The sequence below is a fragment of the Aythya fuligula genome, chromosome 8 (genome assembly GCF_009819795.1).
Source record: "Aythya fuligula isolate bAytFul2 chromosome 8, bAytFul2.pri, whole genome shotgun sequence".
NCBI classification, from domain to species: Eukaryota; Metazoa; Chordata; class Aves; order Anseriformes; family Anatidae; genus Aythya; species Aythya fuligula.
In genome coordinates, this window is record NC_045566.1 from 30,106,440 (window position 1) to 30,128,767 (window position 22,328).

The 22,328-nt window shown below is 36.3% G+C and overlaps 1 protein-coding gene across 5 annotated transcripts in view; it reads right to left on the minus strand.

Moving 5' to 3' along the window:
• PTBP2 (polypyrimidine tract binding protein 2) overlaps positions 1–22,328 on the minus strand; it is a 47,868-nt gene that overhangs the window by 20,692 nt on the left and 4,848 nt on the right. For 4 of the 5 annotated variants that reach the window (XM_032191928.1, XM_032191927.1, XM_032191926.1 and 1 more), the window contains exons 3-5: positions 13,683–13,758; positions 557–729; positions 93–236 (exon numbers count right to left, since the gene is read on the minus strand). In XM_032191928.1, coding sequence (XP_032047819.1) covers positions 93–236; positions 557–729; positions 13,683–13,758 — 393 coding nt within the window. The remainder of the gene's footprint in view (positions 1–92; positions 237–556; positions 730–13,682; positions 13,759–22,328) is intronic. The other variant, XM_032191929.1, reaches the window with a different exon arrangement.

Below are 22,328 nucleotides of genomic sequence, written 5' to 3' on the forward strand. Positions count from 1 at the left end.
TAGATGGTTTAAATATATGCTACACAAGCCAAGACTACGCATCATGAATCATGTTCTACTGTCTGTATTTCTAATAGTGCAGAACAGTATACCTGGTTCAATGTGTTATCAGTCTTTAGTTCTTTATGATTGGAATACTGGATATAGATAGGTTGGTTACGAAGATGAGGTGTCACAGCAGAGTAGTAATTCACCATAGTGATAGCTGCTTCTTCTGTAGCAAGTTCCAAAAAAGCCTGTAATACCAAGACAAGTAAATTTCAGTATTTACAAAGTAGACAATCTTTATATTAAAAGCACAGAAAAACACAGCACTTAGAGGTTGGATTGAGTATTTTGCCAAATATCAGTCTCTAGAAGATGATTTCATTCTCCACATGCCAACTTTATTTGCTAAGCTACTACATTCCAAAAACTCATCTGTGAAGATGCAGAACTGAGTATTTATCCTACAGCCATCTTTTCTACTTTATGTAGCTGCTAACCACCCCACACTCCCAAACAGAATTAAAAGGCAGAGTAAGTTAATAATAATAAAAAAGAGGTGACAAATTACCTGATTTTTCCCTTTCAGCATCAGGATGTTGGTTACCTTACCAAAAGGTAAACCTAAAGCAATGACTTCTGTTTCTGTTACTTCCCCAGGCAATTTTCTGATATGAAGAACACGAGACGGAGCCCCATCCATTTTATCGTCACCTTTGAATTTCTTGTTGTCATTACCATTGGCTGAAAGACATATTCAGACTGTTTGAAGAGCTTACTGCTATTATTAGTGTTTTGTTAGAATGGTTTTCATTATAAACATGAGAATTTTAAAAGAGCCACCTCTTAGTCTCATCTAAATAAAAATCAAGGGTTTAGAACAAATTTTGAAGAGGCAACTGGAAGAACATGAAAAAGTGTTACGTGGTTCAAGTCTGTTCAAGACTAACTCAATAGCTCTGTGATAACGTATTTTCTAAGCAAGATAAAAAACACAGCAAATCTTTTTTATCTCACTTTCAGTGAAGGGTATAATGCCATGTAGGAATACTAATAACTCCTCAGAAAGGCTTGAATAAAAACCATATGTAAAAAAAAAAGATCACCCAGATTTTTTTTTTTTTTTTTTTTTTTTGAAAGGAGAAAGATGTCAATGGAATAAAGTGACTAAAGATGCTCTTTAAGGAAAATTGTTTTTAAGGACTGTTTTCACTAAGTAACCAGACAAAGAAATGATAAAAGTTTCAAAGGAAATTTATTGATGATACAAATACAGGAAAAATCATTAAATGCTGAGAAGGATGACACTGGATAAAAGTGATGACACAGAGGACTGACATTACAGAAGTCTGATGAAATTTACATCCCCGTAGTTTAAGAGCCAAGTACAAGGTGACCATTATGAACTGTGGACAGAAAAGGGAAGATCAGCTATTAGAAACAATGCTACTAACTGGGAGGGAGGAGAATAAAAAGAAAAATATAGAATTTTCCTAGTTGAAACAAGGAAAAAAAAATCGACATCATTGTAACAAGACACCAGGAAGATAAGTTTGCAATGTTGTCCAGAATTCTCGTAAAGATTTCAAAAAAAAAAAAAAAAAAAAACCAAACTCAATCTGGAACATGAAATAAAGAGCTAGTCAGCTGGATAGAAGTTTTGCATTGAAAAGCAGCCAACAAAAATACTATTTACTTCAGCTACAAGGTAATAAAACTACTGCCTATAAATATGTCACTGGAGCAAACATCAGAAAGGGTTAAAAGCTGTCTAAAGATACATGGATATTAATGAATTAATGCTGGAAATCAGAATGCATTTAGATATGAGGAAAGCGTTCAGATTTACTTTTTTGTATTTCTGTCTATAAAACATGCAGCTGACAGTGAGATACTCTATCTCATTTTACCTTAGAAGAGCTGTTCCAAAAAAAAAAAAACAACAACAAATGTTATTAGTAGAAAAATTTATGTAATTATTCGGGTTCAAAACCATGGTTGATGGCAGATACCAATAAGGATTTAAAAAAAATTATCAACAAAATTACTTTGATTTTATTTTCTAACTAAAGAAGTCAGAAGAAATAAGAGAGGGAGAAGGAGTGTCAATATTAAGTATTTACATTAAATTCTCCAAAAGCCTTGGCCTTGTAAGAAAGCTGAGGGCAGCATTTTCCAAAGGGAAGAAAATAAATAAGTCCTCAATTATCACTCAGCTATAACTGAATATGATCCAGATTTTACATCCAGGAAAGTCACTTAGACCTAAACTGGTCACGTGCACAAAAATATTTCATTAATTCATGAGTGTACTGAGAATAGTAACTTTTGCTAAGAGTATGCCAGAATCATAATTAAGAATTTAAGCTTTTAACTCAGTTTGCCTAACCAAGCCAACTCACTGAAGATTCAAAACACAGAATGGAATGGACTCGTATTTTCACAAGTGTAGAGTGGATACTCTGGTTCTGGATCCAAACAGCCAGACCAGGTAACACATTTATCTAGCTTTTCACCAATTCTAGCGAAATTGGCAAACCCGTTCTCTGACCAAAGCTCTGAACTGTTGCCATTTTCAGTAATAGGGTCATTCTTCATACTTCCACTACAGGAAGTGCTGGAAAAAAGAAATACCTCTATGTCACAAATTATTTCAATCACTCCCTTATATCTTTTTCTAATAGCTAAATTTCTTCCTAATTGGAACACTTCTCTTTCTACTTTAGCCTTCTTTTCTAATACTTCTCTCAAATTACAATCTAGATTGATCTAAAACTAAAAAAGTAGTCAGTATGCTTTAGAATCAGGTCATATATTTAGGAGATAAAATAATACTCTAAAACTGAGCTTTTAAAAAGTTATTTCATGGCTGAACACTTTCTAAGCCTTTTCCAACTTATTCTAGGGAACAACGAAATCCCTGTGATGCTGCAACTGGTGAAAATTCAGCCAGTAGCATGCAAGCAACAACACTAGGAGAGGATGAATCCATGCAATAGTTTATATTTTGTTTTGCTGTACTGCCAAACCTATGACTATCGCTTATTTTCTTGAGTGTGGAGTTTCATGAAATCAAGTATAAATAAAATATTCACTCCCAGCTTTTTGAAATCTTCCCTCATCTGCCAATACACAGGATAAGGAATAAAAAGAAAAAAGCTAAATTCTAGATCAACGTTTTAGTCAGGCTTTAGAAAAATCTCCATCAAAAATTAAAATGCTTAAAAACAACTATTCCTACTCAGTATTTAGGAATTACTTTCACCTAGAATTAAAAAAAAAAAAAAAAAAAAAAGATCTAGGCAATATTCGCCTATTAACTGTGTGATCTCATTTTTTCTTCACAGAAGAGAAGGACAAACTTGGAACACAGAAGAGTAAAATTTCAGAAGTGCACACTGAGCTAGGATTTGAAGTCCATTTTTAGTCTGTACAAGGCTCTAACCTGTATCAGGTTTTGAAAGTGTGGGGAGACTCATCTTTCAGGTAGCCAGATTCCTGTCTTTCAAACTGAGATGGGGCAGAATACAGCACGTTATCCTAAAAAAGCACTGGCAGACAAAGTTTATGAAGTAGTTTCATTTTTTACCTGACACTCATTACACAATAGCCTTGCCTAGGTCTTAATTTACGTTCTACAGAAAGCTAGAAGAAACCACTGTGAGACATTAAGCCTGCCACTCTCTACAGTCAACGTATTACAAACTTGTAAAGAATAGAAGAGTTGCAGTGATAGTGAAAGTGTATTTCCAGTGCCTTTTTATTCTTAAACTTCTAAGTAATCTGAACTCATTACAAGTTTCAAGAATTAAATGTGGGAACATTAACAACAAGAAACGAAAACACGGAACTCTGACACATTTTTTTTCACAGAGTAAGTTCCAAGATTGTTTTAAGTTGATTTTCTCTTTTTTTCTTTCCCCTTAAAACTAAGGCCTATATTAGGATTACCTGAATCCTAATCCAAATGTTAGTATTAAAAAAGGATCATAGTCTAGTATATAACCACTCACACACATAGATCTGTGAGGAAATGCGTCTCCAGTTCCTTTAGTAATTTCTGTAATACCTGACTACCTTACTTTGCCATCTATAAGCCTTTCTATCTGATTTTCTTCATTTTATAGTTTTTCAACTTTTGCTGCAGTAGGTTTAAAGAACTGTAAAATAAAAATATTGTACTACGTAATATCTCTTCCTAAAGAGTAGCCTAGAGCCCAAATGTGATTCAAATATCTCATGTAAGTTTATTTTTTAAACTATCTACATCAAACACTTACTAATAAAAATAAAAGAGGCAAACTAGAAAGTGCTTGTGATATAGCATTTAATATAGAAGGTAAATAAATATAATAAAATAATACACAAAAATATACAGGATTATGCACTGAAAAATGCAAGACAAAACTTGGGTGGTCATTTAAGGCCTGCTGTCAACAACTATTTCCAGTGCTGCGTAAAATGCCCAAAGAAAGCTTTCAGCAGTGGGGCAAGTAAGCCCAACAAAGCTGTTTGGAAGGTACACCCTTCCCAGTAAGTAGCAGAGTGAAAGGTGAACTGACAACATTCACAAAACGAAGCCACGAAATTTACCCCAAAACATGTAAGACCAGATTTTAAGACAGAAGAAATTAACACAGCAGTAGCTATCACTGCTTTTCTTGAATGAAGCACAGCACACTTTTTACATTTCTGTTTATCCAGCCAGCATAGCCTAGCACTAACTTACTATTTCAGTAATGGCAGTAATAAAGTGTCAGATATTAAACATGCATGCACATATATGTGAATTTTCAAAGTATTTGTCAAGCAAATGAAATCAGCTTTTAAGACAATTAGTAAAGTTTTTGGCACCATATGACACATCTCCCCCTAACTTTATGTAGTCTTTTATTTGCCATTTTAAATAATACTTCTCAGCTGGAGATGCATCATTACACTGCGCTCAGGAACAGAAAGCCACAGTGTTTAAAAATGGGAACACAACCTGTTCTGAGTCACTGAAAGGTAAGTTCAGCTACAGTTAAAGCACCAACTATATTCTCTAACAAAAAAGAACAAGGCACTAAGAATAACATTGCCTTGTGTCAGAAACAGACTACAGCAATGAGCAACCTGAAAGATCTTTCTGGAAAAGGACAAAATTGCAGAAAACTGGGGAGGGTAAGGGAATGTTGGAAGGGGAAATCTCACATGACAACTAATAACTACTGCTGAGAAGCTAACTGCTATTGAATTGGGAGCTCATTGGCAAGGACCTATTTCATCACATAGTTTGGCTTTCACCAGACTTAGGAAGCCTGATCAATGCAAACTCCTTTCCCCCACGGTTTTTAACTATAAAGATGCACTGGAGCATAATACTGCAAAGTCTACAGTGGGGAAAAGAAATAAGTGAGAACACTATGACTAAAACACAGTATTCAGTGTTAGCTCATTTCCAATCAAGTCACTGCCTTAAACATGTAGCAAAGAGAAGTCCCACGGCTCTGTGGTGATAAAGCATTCAATTAAACAGAAATCTAACCCTGAATATTTATTGTTTTGTAATTCTGAATTGAATAATTTTCATTTATTTTCCTGTAACAGCTACTGCACTGATGCAAGCCCTCTTTGGTTCTCCAGCAAGGAGAGGAAAAAACTGCAGTTTCCTGGTGATATCGGTTGTCTAATTCTAAACAAAATCTTATGTCTACAAACAGCATTCAAAAGCATTATTCTCCCATCTAAGTAGGATCCTGCAGTCTAAACGTAATCAACATCCAAGCCACACCCCTACTGCACAGAAACCCAAGGCACTGAAATCGAATGCATTAGAGTCAAAGTCTATAAACGGGCATTGTCTAAGCAATCTGGATTCCCTGACGTTTTTAGTTAGAAACTCCTACCTTATTAAACAAAGGAAGGAAAACCTACATATATGAGCAACAAAATGAAGTATAACATACACATAGCATATGGTAAATCTGTGGCATTCTACCTATAAAAACCTCAATGCTCACAGGTAGATTTTGCAGAAAAACAGATCCTAAAGTTCGGAGTAGCTCCTAGACAACAGTAAATAACATACTTCCTGCTGATAAAGAGTTTAGAAAACATTAAAACAGAAGATTTCATCCTCAGAAGTTCTTCTTCGCACACCTCCCCACCACTTAAGACATAATATAGCCTCAAGTGTTCTGAGGCCAAAACACACAAGTTAAATATTTATAGTTTTACTTTCATATATAAATCCTTTATTTTAAGATGTATAATTTTCCTTCACAGTAACTGCAATGAACATGTTCTCTATAAATTAAGAGCTACTGCAGTAGATACTCTTCTTTCTCATGCACTTTCCACACACACACAAAAAAACTGTCTTTACACCATCTCTTAATACAGAAATGCAACTATGTGGGTATTGGCAAAGATTCTGCATACCAAAAAAGTTTTTTTTCATCTGTTACTTCTTTAAAAGAAGGAGAAAAAAGTGTCTTGTGATGAAATTTGACCTAACTATGAATTGCTCTATATCTGCAATAGTAAAAATTGATAACTGCCATTTCTGCAGAAGTTAATCTCTGTATCACAATGGTCAGTACACCCCACCAAACAACTACAAAAGAAATGCAAAGTTATGCATTCCTGAAGCACTTATTTCATCCTTCACTACCATCACTTCATTCAGTACAAACAAGAGGCTCGCTAACAGTTTTATTAATTGTTGTTGCTAATATCAAACATATTTCTTGTTTCACCTAACCAAATAGTTAACAAGTAGAGAGAGCATCAGGCATATATCCACACAGGGAATATTTGTCCAAGTAAAAGGCAACAGAATTAAGAAAATACCTAGTTTAAAATTGTGGATTCTGACCAGACAGGAGCATTAAATATAGCAGTAGTTACTGAAAACAATCACCTGCCTCTAAAACAACTGGCTAAGGAAATCACAGAAAACCACAAACTGTGAGGGTGTAAGACAAAGACACATCTGTGGTTTCATCTGAGATTTTCTTAAGCATATGTGCCTGGCCTGACATCATAGATAAAAGGTAGGAAGGAAGGACCTTCAGTTTGATCCAGTGAGAGACTCTGGCACAAGGGCCAGCAGGTTCCTAAAACAAGGAAAATTGAGGTGCTTTGTATTTTTCATAAAGACATCTTGGAGTTCAACCTGAAGATAAAATCTGGAATTTAGAACGTTGGAAATAGAGGAAAAAAGTAGATTATGTACTCAAGGTAAAAATCATGAAGAACGTGGAATTCTCTTAAATTTCCATTTTTTAATTCTTAAATTACAAGTTACATGTTCAATGCCAACTTGACTTTTTTATTGTTGTTGTTTTGAGGATTTTTAGGGAGAGAGAAGCACATCCTGTAAGATTTTGTACTTCAAAGCACGTTATACCCCATTATCGTTGTCTTGCTGGGGCACCGCTATGCTGCAGAGTTCTTACCACTTGAATGACAGCATTCATCAGTAACAACAGATGGATCATTACTCTGGACACAGGCCACATGCAAAGGAAAGTCTTGACCAAAGAGCAATAAAACTTTATTATACTACTCCTGATGGAATATTGCCCATCAGGAATTTGAACTCAAATAACTAACTATGATCAGGCAGATTAAAAGATTAACTATACTGCTTTTAATTAGAACTAGCACATTTGCACGCAGGCTGCAACTGTTTCAAACCACACTAATTAACTTTTCTAACTATAATACAGTTATAATATAGTATAATGACTACTCAAGGTTGCATACCACAGTCCACAACTAATACACTAAATTTTGGCCCTTAAAATATGTAAAAATAAAATAAAATAAAATAAAATAAAATACTATGGCTAGAGTGTAGTGTAACAAATAAAAAAAATGAATTGTGGCATAGTGATGTAGACAGAAATTAATTAACGATAATGGGCACATTTTATTTCTCCCATCCTCAAAGATGTTTTTGTTGTCCTGGTTTCAGTTAGGAGAGAGTTAATTTTCCTCCTAGTAGCTGGTAGGGTGCTGTGTTTCGGTTTAGGATGAGAAGAGTGCTGATAACATGCTGATGTTTTAATTGCTGCAGAGCAGTGCTTACACCAAGCCAAGGACATTTCAGCTTCTCACTCTGTCCTGCCAGCAGGCAAGCTGGGAGTGCAGCAGGAGCTGGGAGGGGACAGACCCAGGACAGGTGATCCAAACTGGCCACAGGGGTATGCCATCCCATATGGGGTCATGCTGAACAATAGATAGGGGTGGCTAGCCAGGGTGGGAGGGCTGGACTGCTCGGGGTTAGGCTGGGGGTCAGTGTGTGATGAGCAACTGGATTGTGCATCACTTGTTTTGTGAACATTAGTAGTAGTAGTACTACTAGCAACATTATTGTTATTATTATTATTACTGTTATTATTATTTTCTTGTCTTAATAAGCTATCTTTATCTTAACTCACAGGCTTCACTTTCCCGTTTCTCTCCCCCATCCCAGAGAGGGAGAGGGGAGGGTGAACGAATGGCTGTGTGGTGTTTAGCTGCCAGCCAGGTTAAACCACAACAGCATGGTTGGTCATATGGTTTTACTGTTGTTGCTTTGTCTTCAATTTTCTAAATTTACAAAAAGAAGATATTTAAACATTCAGAGCATTAAAATTCAGTTTATCCACATGCAAATGCCCACCTGAGTCTGTAGAAAAATGTAAATTATAGTCTGTTAATATGTTATGATACTTTTCAATCATCTGTTGTACTTCTTCAAATCTTTCCAATTACTATTAATTGTAATCAATTTGCAAACTTCAGAAGTAAATTACCTGTGCTAAGGCATCATTAATGTTAACTAATAACCAATTTCACTTAATGTGCTATCAAAAACAGCACATGTATGTTTATACCATAAGTTAAACGGGGCACTTGAAACATGATTATTAGCTTGCATGCCTCAGTGCCAAGTATTCTGTTAATACAATGAATTACCTGTCAAAGTCACCACCAACTTTCCCTGCTAATGAAGTAAAAACAAGATCAAGATTAATAGTATCATTTAAAGCTCCAGGAGTTTAGTGAGCTCAGCTGCAAAATGATTTTTGAAATGTTTTGGCTGATTGAGTTAAAATGCACAAATGTAAACAATAAAAGCTATGACAACTATAGGAAAAAGTCTGCCATTTTTTTCTGCTTCAATCCTTTGTCTTTGATAAGCCAACTTCCATAAAAGTTTCACCAACTTTCACTTTTTATCTAAATCCCTTTAATTTTTTTTTGTGCTTGTGGGTTCTCTAGCAACACAGTTCATGGCATAAGCATCTTCATGCACAGAGCTGTTCCTAAAATTTCCATCAAGCAGCCCTTTACCTCAAGCAAGGTTGAAATAAAAATAACCCATCATAGAAGACCCTTTCTAGTTCAACAAGAGATTTTTTATTATTATTATTTTCTTAGATTTAAATTTGAAGAATACAGAGTTAATAGTCAATTTTTTTTTTTTTTTTTTTAAATGTAACCTGGCTTCAGCTCTTGTTTTTCAGAATCCTGCTATCAAATCATGTCTCAGTTTATCTAGACTGCCCTTTGAGTCACTGGCTGCTGTGCATAAACATGAAAAAATGAATTCACAGTTCCTATGAAAAGGTTATGCCCTCCAAAAATATGAGAGCCAAGCATGGTTATGGTAGAGAAAAAAATGGCCTCCAAGAATATTTTCAGAAAAGATAAAGGAAAACGCTTAGAGTAGCGCAAGGCCTGTGGTTCTGACAACACACCTTCAAGACTACGTCACCTCATGCTAGAGGAAAAAAACCTTAGGTATCTGCTGACCCTGAAACCTTGCATAAATCTTTCCTTGCAGCAAATTATGATCTAGGAGATGGGATTCTACCATAAAATGTTAAAAGAATTTTCTTTCTTACTGCTCATTAAATGTTTTAGCAGAAGTAGTTTAAGTCTTGTGTAATTAATAGACATGTTTAACTTAAATGAAATTCCTTAAGGATAAAGACAGCAATAACAGGAGATGCAAGGGTTCAGAAGTAAGGGTAAGAAAACAACAGTCATCCTCAAATATCCAGGTCTAAATTTCTTTTGAGGCAGTTCTTTTAATAAAGATACATTACTTCAGATAGTAACCTGACTTGTACTAAACTTTAACGTAGCATACTGCCAATTTTCTTATACCTATATAGTCTTGGAAGATGGATACTGCTGACAAAGCCGTTTAGAAATCGTTCAAGGAACAAACCTTCTTTTTTGATCAATTTCTTTTAAAAGTCCAACATGATGATATTTTGCTTAATTCTGTATTGTTTATCAAACTACCAGTGGTACAAATAATCAGTAAGAATGCAAATCAAATGTTTGTCCAAAATTTTTTGCACATTTCTTTGACAAGAAATTGGGGACAGATTCATATCTAAGGCTCTCCAAAGGAGAAAGAAAGTATGCAACTTTTGTGCCTTTAAAAAAGAATTAGCACAAGAGTGTTCTTAAAAGCATTAAACTACCTGAAAGAGCTGAATACCAAAACCAGAAACAAGCAAAAAACATTACCCTCACAGAACAGTTACTATGTTAAAAAGGTAAGATGATCATTTTAAAAACTTCAGGTTTAACCTTACCCCTAAAGACAAAATCCTTAAAGACACACACAGCCCACGATTTTATGGAAAACATCAACTTGCATGAAGAGGTCTTTTTTTTTTTTTTAAATGAAAATTTTTTTAAAACAAACTTCCTCAGGCAATTTTTTTTTTTTTTTTTTTTTTTTAAGATATTTCTATAGCACAGACTTGAAAAAAATGAGGGAATCAAGTTTTTTTCTAAGTTTAGGCCCACTAGGGCACTGCTGGTGGCAAATGTGTTTTTTGGATTGCGTACTTTTCCATTAAGGCTCAGAATATTATACAGACAAATTGCCTCATTTTTCTGTTCACCTAGGTATCTGTTCAGAAATTATAATGGGATTATATGTTGAAAATATCAAGGACAAAACCAGTTTAGTTTTCTATGTATTAAACAATGGCCAAGTCTGATAAAATTGTGACACCAAACTCCAAGAACAGAAAGTAGTTTTAAATGGTACAGAATAGGCCAGTTTTCACAAAATGATTAAGCTCTTCATAAAGGAATCAATGACTGCAGATTCTCTGAACAGACCCTAGAAAATCTACAAGGGCTGGGCTACAGCTAAAGACCCTCTTCTTAGGAGTTTTAAAATTCTTCTACAGGAAAAAAAAAATAATCTAACAGCACTGAAACAAAAGCAGCACTTAAGCAAAAGGAGGACATTAACTTGAACATAAAAAATACGTCAACTTATTTGGCTTCAGGAGACAGGTACAGAAAAATTAATATACCAGTTTCCATTTCTGGCCTAATTACTTCTGCATCTACAGTTCAAAATTGTAAAGGAAACCTGTGCAAGTTTGAAAAAGTACTTCCAGGCTTCTGATAAACAAGACGGATACATGCTCATATATTCAGAACTGAATTTAGAACCAAACTGTTGAATTAGCCTACTCTACAGGTTTCAAATTCCATTTAAAGACAGGCAGGCAGTAGAGAAATTTGAACACAATCCCAAGAAACTGCTTAAAAACAAAACAAACAAAAAGCCTCAAATGAAACTAACCCCTTCCCACTGACATCTGTAGGAAATGGCTTGAATTGTAATACTGCATTCAGACTTGGGTATTTTGTTTGTTTGGCGTTATTTTTCCACACCAACCTCCTTTATATATTACACAGTATGAAAACTGCAACAGGCAACCACCCTGATGCAGGAGCATATCTCAGGCCACTGCTGTTTGTTAACAAGATCTTTCCTCTGAAACCATGTACAGTTCTGGATGCTTACAAACGTATGAAGAGGTCTCCCTTGTATTAAAAAAAAAAAACAAAAACATAAGGATCAATTCATCTGAAAACTGCCTCCCAAATCTTTAGTGGTTGATGGTAGAAGAATTTGCATGTGTTAAATACGAACTCCTCAGTATACATAATGGACTCTTCTATTTGAAGAGCTTTAAACAGAAATTTCATTTTTCTCAAAAAGTTTCAAGACTTCTTAGAAAAGCTTCTGTAATTTTTCTTCTGAGAACTCAAGCCTATAATAGTGTTTTTTTTCCTCCCCTTTTAGCTTTTTCCCTTTGATAAATTAACTTCCATTTAGTTTTCCTGAAGTAAGATTTTCTCTGAAAATATATGGAAAATTCCAAAACGCTCAGGAAAAACTAGTTTGTCCTGGTAACAGTGACACCCTGTCCAAAGCTCAATGCCCAGCCTCCCCCGCAACTCAAACTACTTAAATGAGAAACTACAATTAAAAGGAAAGTAAACTGCTGAAGCAGTACTATCTTGGACTGCATAGGACATCAAGAAAATGAAAAGATGCATCTCTTTCAGAACCAGAAGAAAGCAAGAAAAGCGGAGAGGGATAAATGACTGTTCCAGGGGTTCTAAAATGTCTACAAGTACACTACACTTATTTCTGATCTATGCTAAAGTCTCATCTCTAGTTAGGGAGCAGTCAACAGAGATAGTACTACTCTCTTCTGCCGCCCCACCCTGCGACTGCACAGCTGCATGCCTAGGCCGGATGCTGGAAAGCTGCCCTTCTCCATGGCACAGTTCAGTGCTGTGTTAGCTAACCTTGCAGTGTATGAATTCTCCAATATTGTGTTGAGCAGAAACATGACCAGTTGTGCGTTTTTTCCTGCTTGTGCTAGGGATATAGGAAGAAAAAGCACAGAACTGCCCGCTCTGTCAATGGCTGCTATCACAGCATAGCAAGTGTAAAATGAAACTGCATCGCGAAGCTTGGTCTTCTACTGCTGGATTAAAAGGAAAGGAAAAGATCTGCTACTAATATGAGTAGCTGTACTACTCAACACAATGTAAGCGGGGGGAATATAACAGGCACATTAGAACAGTGAATCAGGCAACTATTTGGGAGGCCCACCACCACTGATACCAGGAACTATTTCGTATTTTTAACTTTCCTCAGAGATGTAGACATGTGTTCTTGGGGAAAAAGAGAAAGGAGAGAAAAAGCACAACTCTGTGGTGAGCCCCTCTGATAGAACTCAGTGCAAGTTCAACACTCAAGAGCATATACTGCAATGAAAGATATTTTATTACGTGCCAATTCACAAAATAATTCTATCTACTAACACCATAAATGTGACTAAAAAATATCTACACTCACTTTGCACTGATGTTCTGAGATTGTAATGCTGTCATCTCAGACTGCAGTAGCAAAGTGAAGTTTACTGCTTTAGCAGTCTACATGGGACCAGACCACGTTCTGGTTCCCTGAAGCCATACTCTATTACGGATTATGGGGCAGCATTCTTCTCCATAATACTCAGACTCACAGATGGCCACGTGTGAAAAAGCAGATGTCATAGAGGAGTTGTTAGCTGTTTACCTTTAGTTGGTAGCTCTTATTCCTTACTTTGAAGGCAGCAGTACAAGACAGGTGTAATTTTTCATCCTGTTACCCACCAACAATTTGCTGTACAGACATCTGGAAGTTGCTTTTTGTTTTACAGGATTATTATTCTCAGATACCTGAGGTTTGTGAGTACAAGGTCACTACAGTGTGATGCATGCCAACAGTTTATCCCTCTATAGCACAATGGAATCTTGTTTCAGTGTTCTCCCCTTGTAAATAGGAAATGAGTCCAAGTATAAATGATAGATTTCTCCTTTGAAAGGGCATCACTTACCAGTAACTACCATGCTGCTCATGTTAGAGTTCGGGCTATTGAGTACACTGCCTGAAAGAAGTTCGTCAGATCCTCTCTAAAAAGAAAGAGACAGTAAGAGATTTTTTTTCCTCTATTTTGTGATTTTTAAAGATGATATTAAAAATGTCAGTTTGACAGGGAAAACCTTTAGAAGAACTTAAGCAAGCATAACCAAACCTATTCAGATTTGGCACACTTTGTCTTTTCAGATAAGTGTAACAACTTGAAATCTACGTAAAGCAGTATATTTACATGGCAATCTTTGCAATGAGAGCAGCTGAAGCAGTTGTTTCACCCACCACTGAAATACAGCCACCTTGAGACAGAAGTGCTGAGCAGTAACTTTGTTCAGCATTTCAAATTAAAATATTGTAATTGTTTACTGTATTCCCATAATATACTTAATATTTTGATATTTTGTATGTAAAATTAAAATATTATATCCAACTGAAACTACAAGGAAAATATATAGACAGAAATATTGAGTTTAGCCCAATTCTAACACCCCTATTTGAAAAAAGACTTGTCTTCAGAGAATATTATTGCTTTTCAGTCTGGGGACATCCATTTGTCCTGCAAAACACAGCTCAGAGCAGGGAGTTGCATCTTCACTGTAATTCTTAAAACATGACAAATACGAAGTAAACAGTCTTTTTGAAGACTATTCGGAAGTAGGCTGAAAAAAAAAATCAGAGTAGCATTTAAACTGAAAACTTAAAAGATAATCTCTCAAATTATATTCAAGATGAGCACTTGACACAGATGAAGAGGCTTTTGCTTCTTTTCCTTCCTATTGTTTTCCCTCCTTTTTCTTCTTTCCCCACTCCAAAAAGTCTCCATCTCTTGAAAAGCCCTTATAATATTTCTCTTTGTTCACTTAAGGAAGCAAAAACTTTCTAAAAGGGAATTGACCAGACATCCTTTAAACATTTTTTTTAATTAGATCTTTCCCTACTTCAAGAGTGTTTCCCCAGCAGCCTCAACACTAAACCAGGTAACAACTAAAATGGAAAAGAGGAAAGAAGTCAGTTACAGCCCATCTTCTTCATAAAGTAAAAGCTTTTCAATCTGTTATGGACACTATGATAGAGTCTCCAGGGTAGTCTGTGAAACATCTTACACAGTACCTCAAAACTACTTGCTAAATTAAGCTGAGGATATCACCTTTCATTGCAGCATGGCTGCAAGAAGCATAAAAGCAAACCTTCAACACTGCATCACAGCGCACTGTATGCATATAGACAAAAAGTGACACGTTAAAGTTTGTTTAATCCATACCTGATATCCAGAAGTTCTTAAAAATAGTACATATGCGTATGCACAGCACTATTAAAGTCTACTTAGCTTTCAATGTCGGGTCTGAAGAAACTTTATAGTTTAAGGAATACTCCTAGCAACCAACAAAGCTGTGCCCATCAAATCAACAACAGATTTCCTTTAAAAATAAGTAATGGCTAATACCAAGAAGTCTTCTCATTCTCAATGCAAAGATAGATCTCCACTGAGCTATAACTAAAGAAAAATTTAGTTGGACATAACTGGGAAATAAGTTTGAGAAGTTACAGAAAGTCTCCATTACTCAGCCTATATTGCTCTCTATTGTTAATGCCACATGCTAACACAGGCTCTCCATATAAATGCCTACACCAGCATTCCTCCTCTTTAATGGTCTGCTTTCTGACACAGTATTTGTATGGTTAGAACGCCTCAGAGTTTAAGATCCCTAACAGCATTGCTCCCTCAGTAATGCTGCAGTTAGTTCTGCTCATGGCTATGCACCCACCCTTGCTTGGAAGCCCTCATCGGTAGCCTGGACAGCTCAGCAGGCAGAAGCAGTCTCAGACATGAATCCCTTCAAAGTCAGGCATACTAAAATACTTCTGTGGCAGTTTTGGTTTTCCTTAATATGCCATGCATTAATTTGCAACTGATGCTACAGAAACAACTGAAACCCCCCAATACCAATGAGTGAATGTTCTCCCTGAAGCCTGTAGGAATTTTACAACTCTAAAATATCTCCAATTTATCTGAATTGTCTTCAGCTTCAGGAAGTTAGCTGAATGAGCAACCCCTGACTAGCAGCACGTAAAGGAGGTTACAAGAACTTCTGGCTCCTAATAAATCGGGCTCTTAAAAACTGGTAATTTCTTACCCCACATCAGAGAAAAATCCAAAGGGAACCAAAAGCTAAAGGCTTGATAATTATTCAATTATTTGTTTTCATGAGCAATGAAAAGAGTTTTCATTTTGAAACCTTTTTCACATTTCACAGAAATACAGTCAATTACAAGACTTTGTCATTGCATTTGAAAAAGTTAAAAATTTTGCTTCAGGAGAACAACTAAATGCAAGCTTCCTACGTTAGCACATATCAAGTATAAACAGCATTTGTTTTGTTCTTAGTGTTCACCAAGACATCTCAGGTGTATAGCAAATCTACGCAAATTAACCCCCATGAATACTTGTCTCGCTTTTGGTAGGAGACGAAGATACCTCAGGAGGTGAGCAGACCACCTGACTGGGTGTACATCGGTGTTTCCCCTTGGTGGTTCGTAAGCAGCCTACACAGCCCTGATCATCATTGAATCACGTACCTTCAAGAACAGCTATGCAGCGGAAGACACACGATGTACGTGGAAACTGAGCGATCAAATTATAAAACCAAAAGCAGTCAACTGGCTGGTAATTGTTATTTACTTCAGAAGGGTTATCTTAAGATGATAGTTGTTTAACAATTTAATGTAAGCATTTCAAGTAAGCCAGTGTACGAACCAGCACTGCTATGTGACACAAGCATCTCCAAAATTATAGCACAGAGAGAGTTGTTTTTCTTACACCCATTCAGCAGAGATAAGATTTCATTAGATTTGTGGGTTTGGGCATAAGACATTTTTTGTGTGCATCTTTTAGAGGGGGATAAGCCAAAAACAACTTGCACCTTGCTCCAAGGACAAAGTTCCTCATCGCTATCTCACACCTGATTTCAGAATTAACGACCCATTTTCTAAGCATCTTGGACTCAGTCTTAAGCACATCACTTCCATTACTCAAATCATCCAAAGGGAAGAAATCTTCCAATTGGTTTAGCTTAATTCTATTGAGTGTTTCAGAAACAAGAAAACCAAGCTCGAATCTCTGAGGAACACAGAGTCAGACTCAATAAAGAATGGAAGATTCAAGAGCAACATTCCCTTTGTGCTTTTCTCCACCTATGCGAATTGCTGCATGTGAATCAAGCAAGTTTGAGACCACAGAACAAGACTGAGTATCACAAACACACAGCTCACAGAAAAGGTTAAATTTAAGTTTAAAAATCAAAAAAAGCACCAAAAGCAACCACATTTTTCCCTAATCAGGGACTGTGAAGGAAACTTCCAGTAACAGCAACGTGCTAGAGACTAAGTGAATACCCATTTTAGCATGAGGGAAAGAGAATTGAAAGCACAAAATACGAAGTACAAACTGCTATTGTACTATTAATAGGTCATCTTCTGACAGCTAGTCCTCAACAGCAGAAGTTTTCAATGCTGTATTCCTGCCAATGTCAAGAACATTAATCTTGCATAAAAGCTAAAACACGAACTGTAACACAGATATCCAGAACACTTGCTCATGAATCCAACACCTGCCAAACTACTACGACAGAGTAAATCAAGGAATTGCCAGATTAGGTTCTTACAGGGAGTAAAACTTGTATCTCTTGCAGTCAATACTGTCTTTTCAATGAAGGCTGTGTTATCACACCCTGGCCCCAATGACACAGTATTTCCTTCCAGGGTGCAGAAACACAATGTTAAGCCATGGCTTGAACCATGAAATGAAAATACGCAAAAGTGACGTATAGGATCACTTTCAGCAAGAGATGAAACAGTTATCAACTCAGGTTCTGAATAGGTACTTCAGAGAAACTTAAAATATATACTAAAACTGTTTTGTGTATTGGACGCTGAAGGCATTATTTCAATATTTCAGTTAATATCTGTAAATATGTACTTGTTGGATACATTTTGTCTCTTCCACAGTTAAAACAAACAAACAAACAAACAAAAAACAATTATACAAAGAGAAAGAAAAAGCAACTAGCTTAGCAAATTAATCTCCTAGCTCCTTGTTTTAACAGGCACAGTTAACTCAGAGTCCCTCACTACTTAAACTGAATTTATGTAGCTGCATTTCAGATTCCCTCACGCCCCATAACAGATTATTGTAAAGCTTCAAGCTATCACATGTTATATTAAGTACCGATGTAATTTCAGGAAGTCGTTATACCATCCTTCTAGACTAATCAAAGAAAGAAAAAGTACTATTTATAATTTAGTTAAGAATTTTCCTCACATTCTAGATAGGCCTTCAAATAATTTGAGGATTCTCCAGATCTTATTACATCCAACCCTCCTCCCAAAAGCATCACCAACCTCTACCTCCCTCCCCCCCAAAATTGTAAATTTAAGCTAGAGAGCTACTGAAGAGGTTTGGTCTTTCAAGCGTTAAAGTATTTTGACACCCGTTTATAGAAGAGAAATATTATCAGCTTTTTCCAATAGTTCAAGCCATGAAGACTCTGATGAGAAGTTACAGCTGCACCTAACATGACAAACTGTGTATATTACTGGAGGCTTATCACAAGGGTGTACGCACAGGCTTCTTCTAACACTACAAAAACACTGCACTGATACTACCAGAAAAAGCAAACAAATGAACAGAATTGCACTTTGTTAAGAAGTCAACAGCATCACCTAAAATCATTTCTTGAAGTCCTGTTAGAAAAGCTACGAAAGATAACAAAACCCACTCTCAACAAATCCTGACTCGTGGCATACAGTTTGCTGATACCACAGACCTCTCACAGGAGCGGGATGCTTTTCCCCTCCACCACTTCCCTCCCTCCCCTCACCTCCCCCAGATGAAAGAGAAAAGGAGAACTTCAGCTGCACTGCGTGTTTACCACAGTCATTCTCAGCCTACAGTCATGAATTTCCCAAGGGGTATGACAAGCCAGGAGACAGATCTCACGATTTAAAGAATTCTAACAGCACTGTACAACACTTCATTTCTAACAACATCTGGGAACAGTTTAAAAGCAAAAGCCAGAAACTCAGCAGTACAGGAGATGAGTAAGAGCATCTGAGAATTCCAGCCTAGATGCTGAACACTCCTCTCCAGCAGATACACACGTGTAAACCCCATCTCTGAATTAACTTTGGGGACTGCCTGTTGAAACAATATACTTTAAACCCCCAAGCACAGTGTTTATAAACTTTGCTCTGTTTGCATGCAATGGATCAGAATTTAAATGAATGCTGATTTTTATAGGATACATTTTTAATGAAACATTGCTCTACTGCTACACCTCTTGTACATACAGCATTGCATAAGATTAATTTGGGACAGGACAAGCTAAGTACAACCCGAAAGAAATTTGGTGCAGGTTTCTAGCTTCTTTGTTTGAATTAAGTGTGCAATTTTAACTCTAAGCTTATTATCACTACATCAAAACAGTACATACAAGCAGTATGTCTACTTTCTTACTTTTTGTTATTATTAACAAAGACTACAAAAGCCATGAACTCCATGAGTGCTTAATAACCCAATTCCATCGATTGGCTCTAAATTCAGCACGAAGTCACTTAATACAACATGACCACCTTCCCATACTTTTCCTCTATATTCTTCTCCCCCCACTTCAACTTTTTCATGCCATCCCCAGCTAACCACATATCATTTACATATCCTAACAGTAACTTCAATATTTGTACACTCATACTTTTTCCACTAAGGATGGATCTAGAAGGGTTTTTTTCTTGCAACTGTAAGCCAGGTACATGCCACCAAATTTGCAGAAATTGAGAGCACAAAATGAAGGGAACATTAAAAATCTTTAAAACTGAAATGAGACAAGCCTCAATTCCTCTGAAAGGACTCCAAATTCTCAACTGAAACAATGTGAGAAAGCCAAATTTCTCAAAGCATCTGAAGATCAACACAGACTACATTGGACCAAAAGCTGGTTAAGAACCAGATCTCCATTTAAACCATGCCACCCTGCCTCATTTTCAAACCTCCAGATTTCACATTGCAATGAATGACTGCAGGCAAAAGTCCAAGACCAGACAATACTTCAAACATCCAGGATGAAGTACAAAAACCATCATCTATTCCAGAACTTCAGACTTAATTGTTTGCTTTTACCAGCACAGAAATGGTTACTCTGAAGCTGCTTTACTTAACTGTAGTAAACTAGAAGAGGCAGGAGTAACTCACTAGAGATACTGTTTGGAAGTGTTCTCAGGTTTTTGGTTAGAGAATGAGGGCGTCTACAAGTACAGAGTTAGTCCTTCTGTAACAGTTGCTATATCTCAAAAAAGATCCACCAGGAAGGCTTTTTCTGCTTGACTGACTGCTATTCTGCAATAATTAAGTCCAGTCTTTAATACCATAATCAAGTTAGGTGTTCATAGAAAAACTGATTTCAGGAAAAACTAAGAATAGCTCTATGTACTTACAGCTTAAAAACAAAAACAAACAAACAAACAAACAAAAACCATATCACATAACCTTAAATGAAACAGCCTTCCAAACAGCTTGTGAAAACACAACCTCATCAGAACCAACACTACCACGAAAAGCAATAGCCCTACCTTCTCCCCAGCCCTAGCAATTTGTTCCTATTGTCCTCCTTGATAATGTATTGCTACAAGCATTTCTGCAAGTATACCAGGTTTGTTCCAATGCACTAAGCCAACCTAACTCATTACGTTAGCATCAAACTGGTTAAGTTCCCAAGACAGGTTATCCAAACATCTGTGCCTGAAATATCAGTGGCAGGAAAAAACAGAGAAACTTTGCTAGCTTGTGGCCCCAAAGCTCTCATGAATGAGAATAGTATTTTCATAGTGATACTGGTTGCATTTTTCAGTCTGTGCCAATGATCACATTTCTTATAACTTAAAATTTCTTATAATATTTCTTCTTATAATCCCCTCAATTAAGATGCAAGTATAGGTGTTCTGTTACAAAAGGTGACTTCCAATTATCAATAGTCATCAAAACTTTCCATAACTTTTCAAAACATTCATGCCTACTTGCTGTGCAGCACAAACTATCAACATTTTTCTTCTCTCCATTTTCAGTTCCCCTTGTTTTCAGAACGGATGGACACAAAGGAAAAACAAAATGTGGAAGTTACAAAGAAAAGAACTAGAGTAGAGTATCCTGAGAATAAATATGAAAGTTACCTTCAACAGGGTCAATTTTAAAGCCTGTTGAGAATAAAGCAAGTGTCTTTCATTGCAACAAGTTGTGTTTGTTTTTGTCACCAAGGACATACTCCCCACAGTCCTGTTGAAGAAACAAACCCAGATGCCAGGTCTAAACTTCTGAACTTCATCACACTTCATTCTTCCTGCATGGTTAGAATGCTTTGCATGTTGTAGTTGTAGCAGAAAGCAGGGTATTATTGGACGCAGAAGTTGATTATCAGCGTTATTGTAGCTAACACAAAAGACAGTCTCCCCAATTCATAAGCAAATAACCCATTTTTCTCATATTGCTGCCCTTAGCAGAATCTTCATCTAACCTGCGAGTAGCCGAATTATACCAAATATGTCAACAGTATTCAAATATCAACAGTATAAGAAGTACTCTAATGTTTTAAAAACAGTAAAACAGACCATTACATGACATTTGTCTGTATGAGTGAATCAAACAATTTCTTATACTATAATTCCGTTCCTCTTAAGAAGTCACTAGAGTGACAACAGTGAAGGCAAAACAATAGATCTTGAGGGGGAAAGTAACTGAAGGGAAAAAGCTATTTAATACATTTTATCCTTTTGTGAGAATAAGCTAAACACATCTTCTGACAACTTAGTAGAATTTATAAAAAAAGTGTAGCAATAATTTATTAAGTATACCGCATATAGTTAAAATAGAAAGCCGAAACATATCTGAAGTAGATTTCCACCATAAGCAAACTCAATTATTAGTAGCAAAAAACAGCCAGCGTTCTGTAATTTTGTAAGAGAAGAGAACCACTAAGAACTTGAGTTAAAAAAAAAAAAAAAGTGAATAACGCTTCAAGATTATTTACAGACAATGCTACTCTGTGATTTCTTATTTCTCTCCATCAGCTCATATCTCTTTAGACTCGCACTGGTTTTAGCTGGTTTAGCTACTGCCTTTCCTGTATACTGTTAAATTTCAACAACCAGGAAAGAAACAGACTTGGTGACACATGACATTGGAAAACTAATAAAGAGTACTAGCACACTAATTTCCAGCATTGCCTACCTAACCAACTATATGCCTAACATAACCAACTAAAAACCACAAGGAAAAAAAACTCTTAAGCATATTGCACACTTTGATGCTGTCTTTTGGAAAAAATAAAAGGCCTTTCCTGTACCTTCAAGTGCTACAAAATGATGTTTACACAAATATGAGTTTTCTCTCCTAGGTTTAAAGGGGGCTATCCATTCACAAGCGCTTCAGTTCTTGGCCTGTGCGCTGCCCAAAGCACTTCCACAGTATCACAAACTCCCAAATGCTATGTACGAAGTCATATGCCGTGACTGTATGGCTGCTTGCTTTTCCTTTTCCTCTCCTCATCAGGTAGAGTGTTGTCAG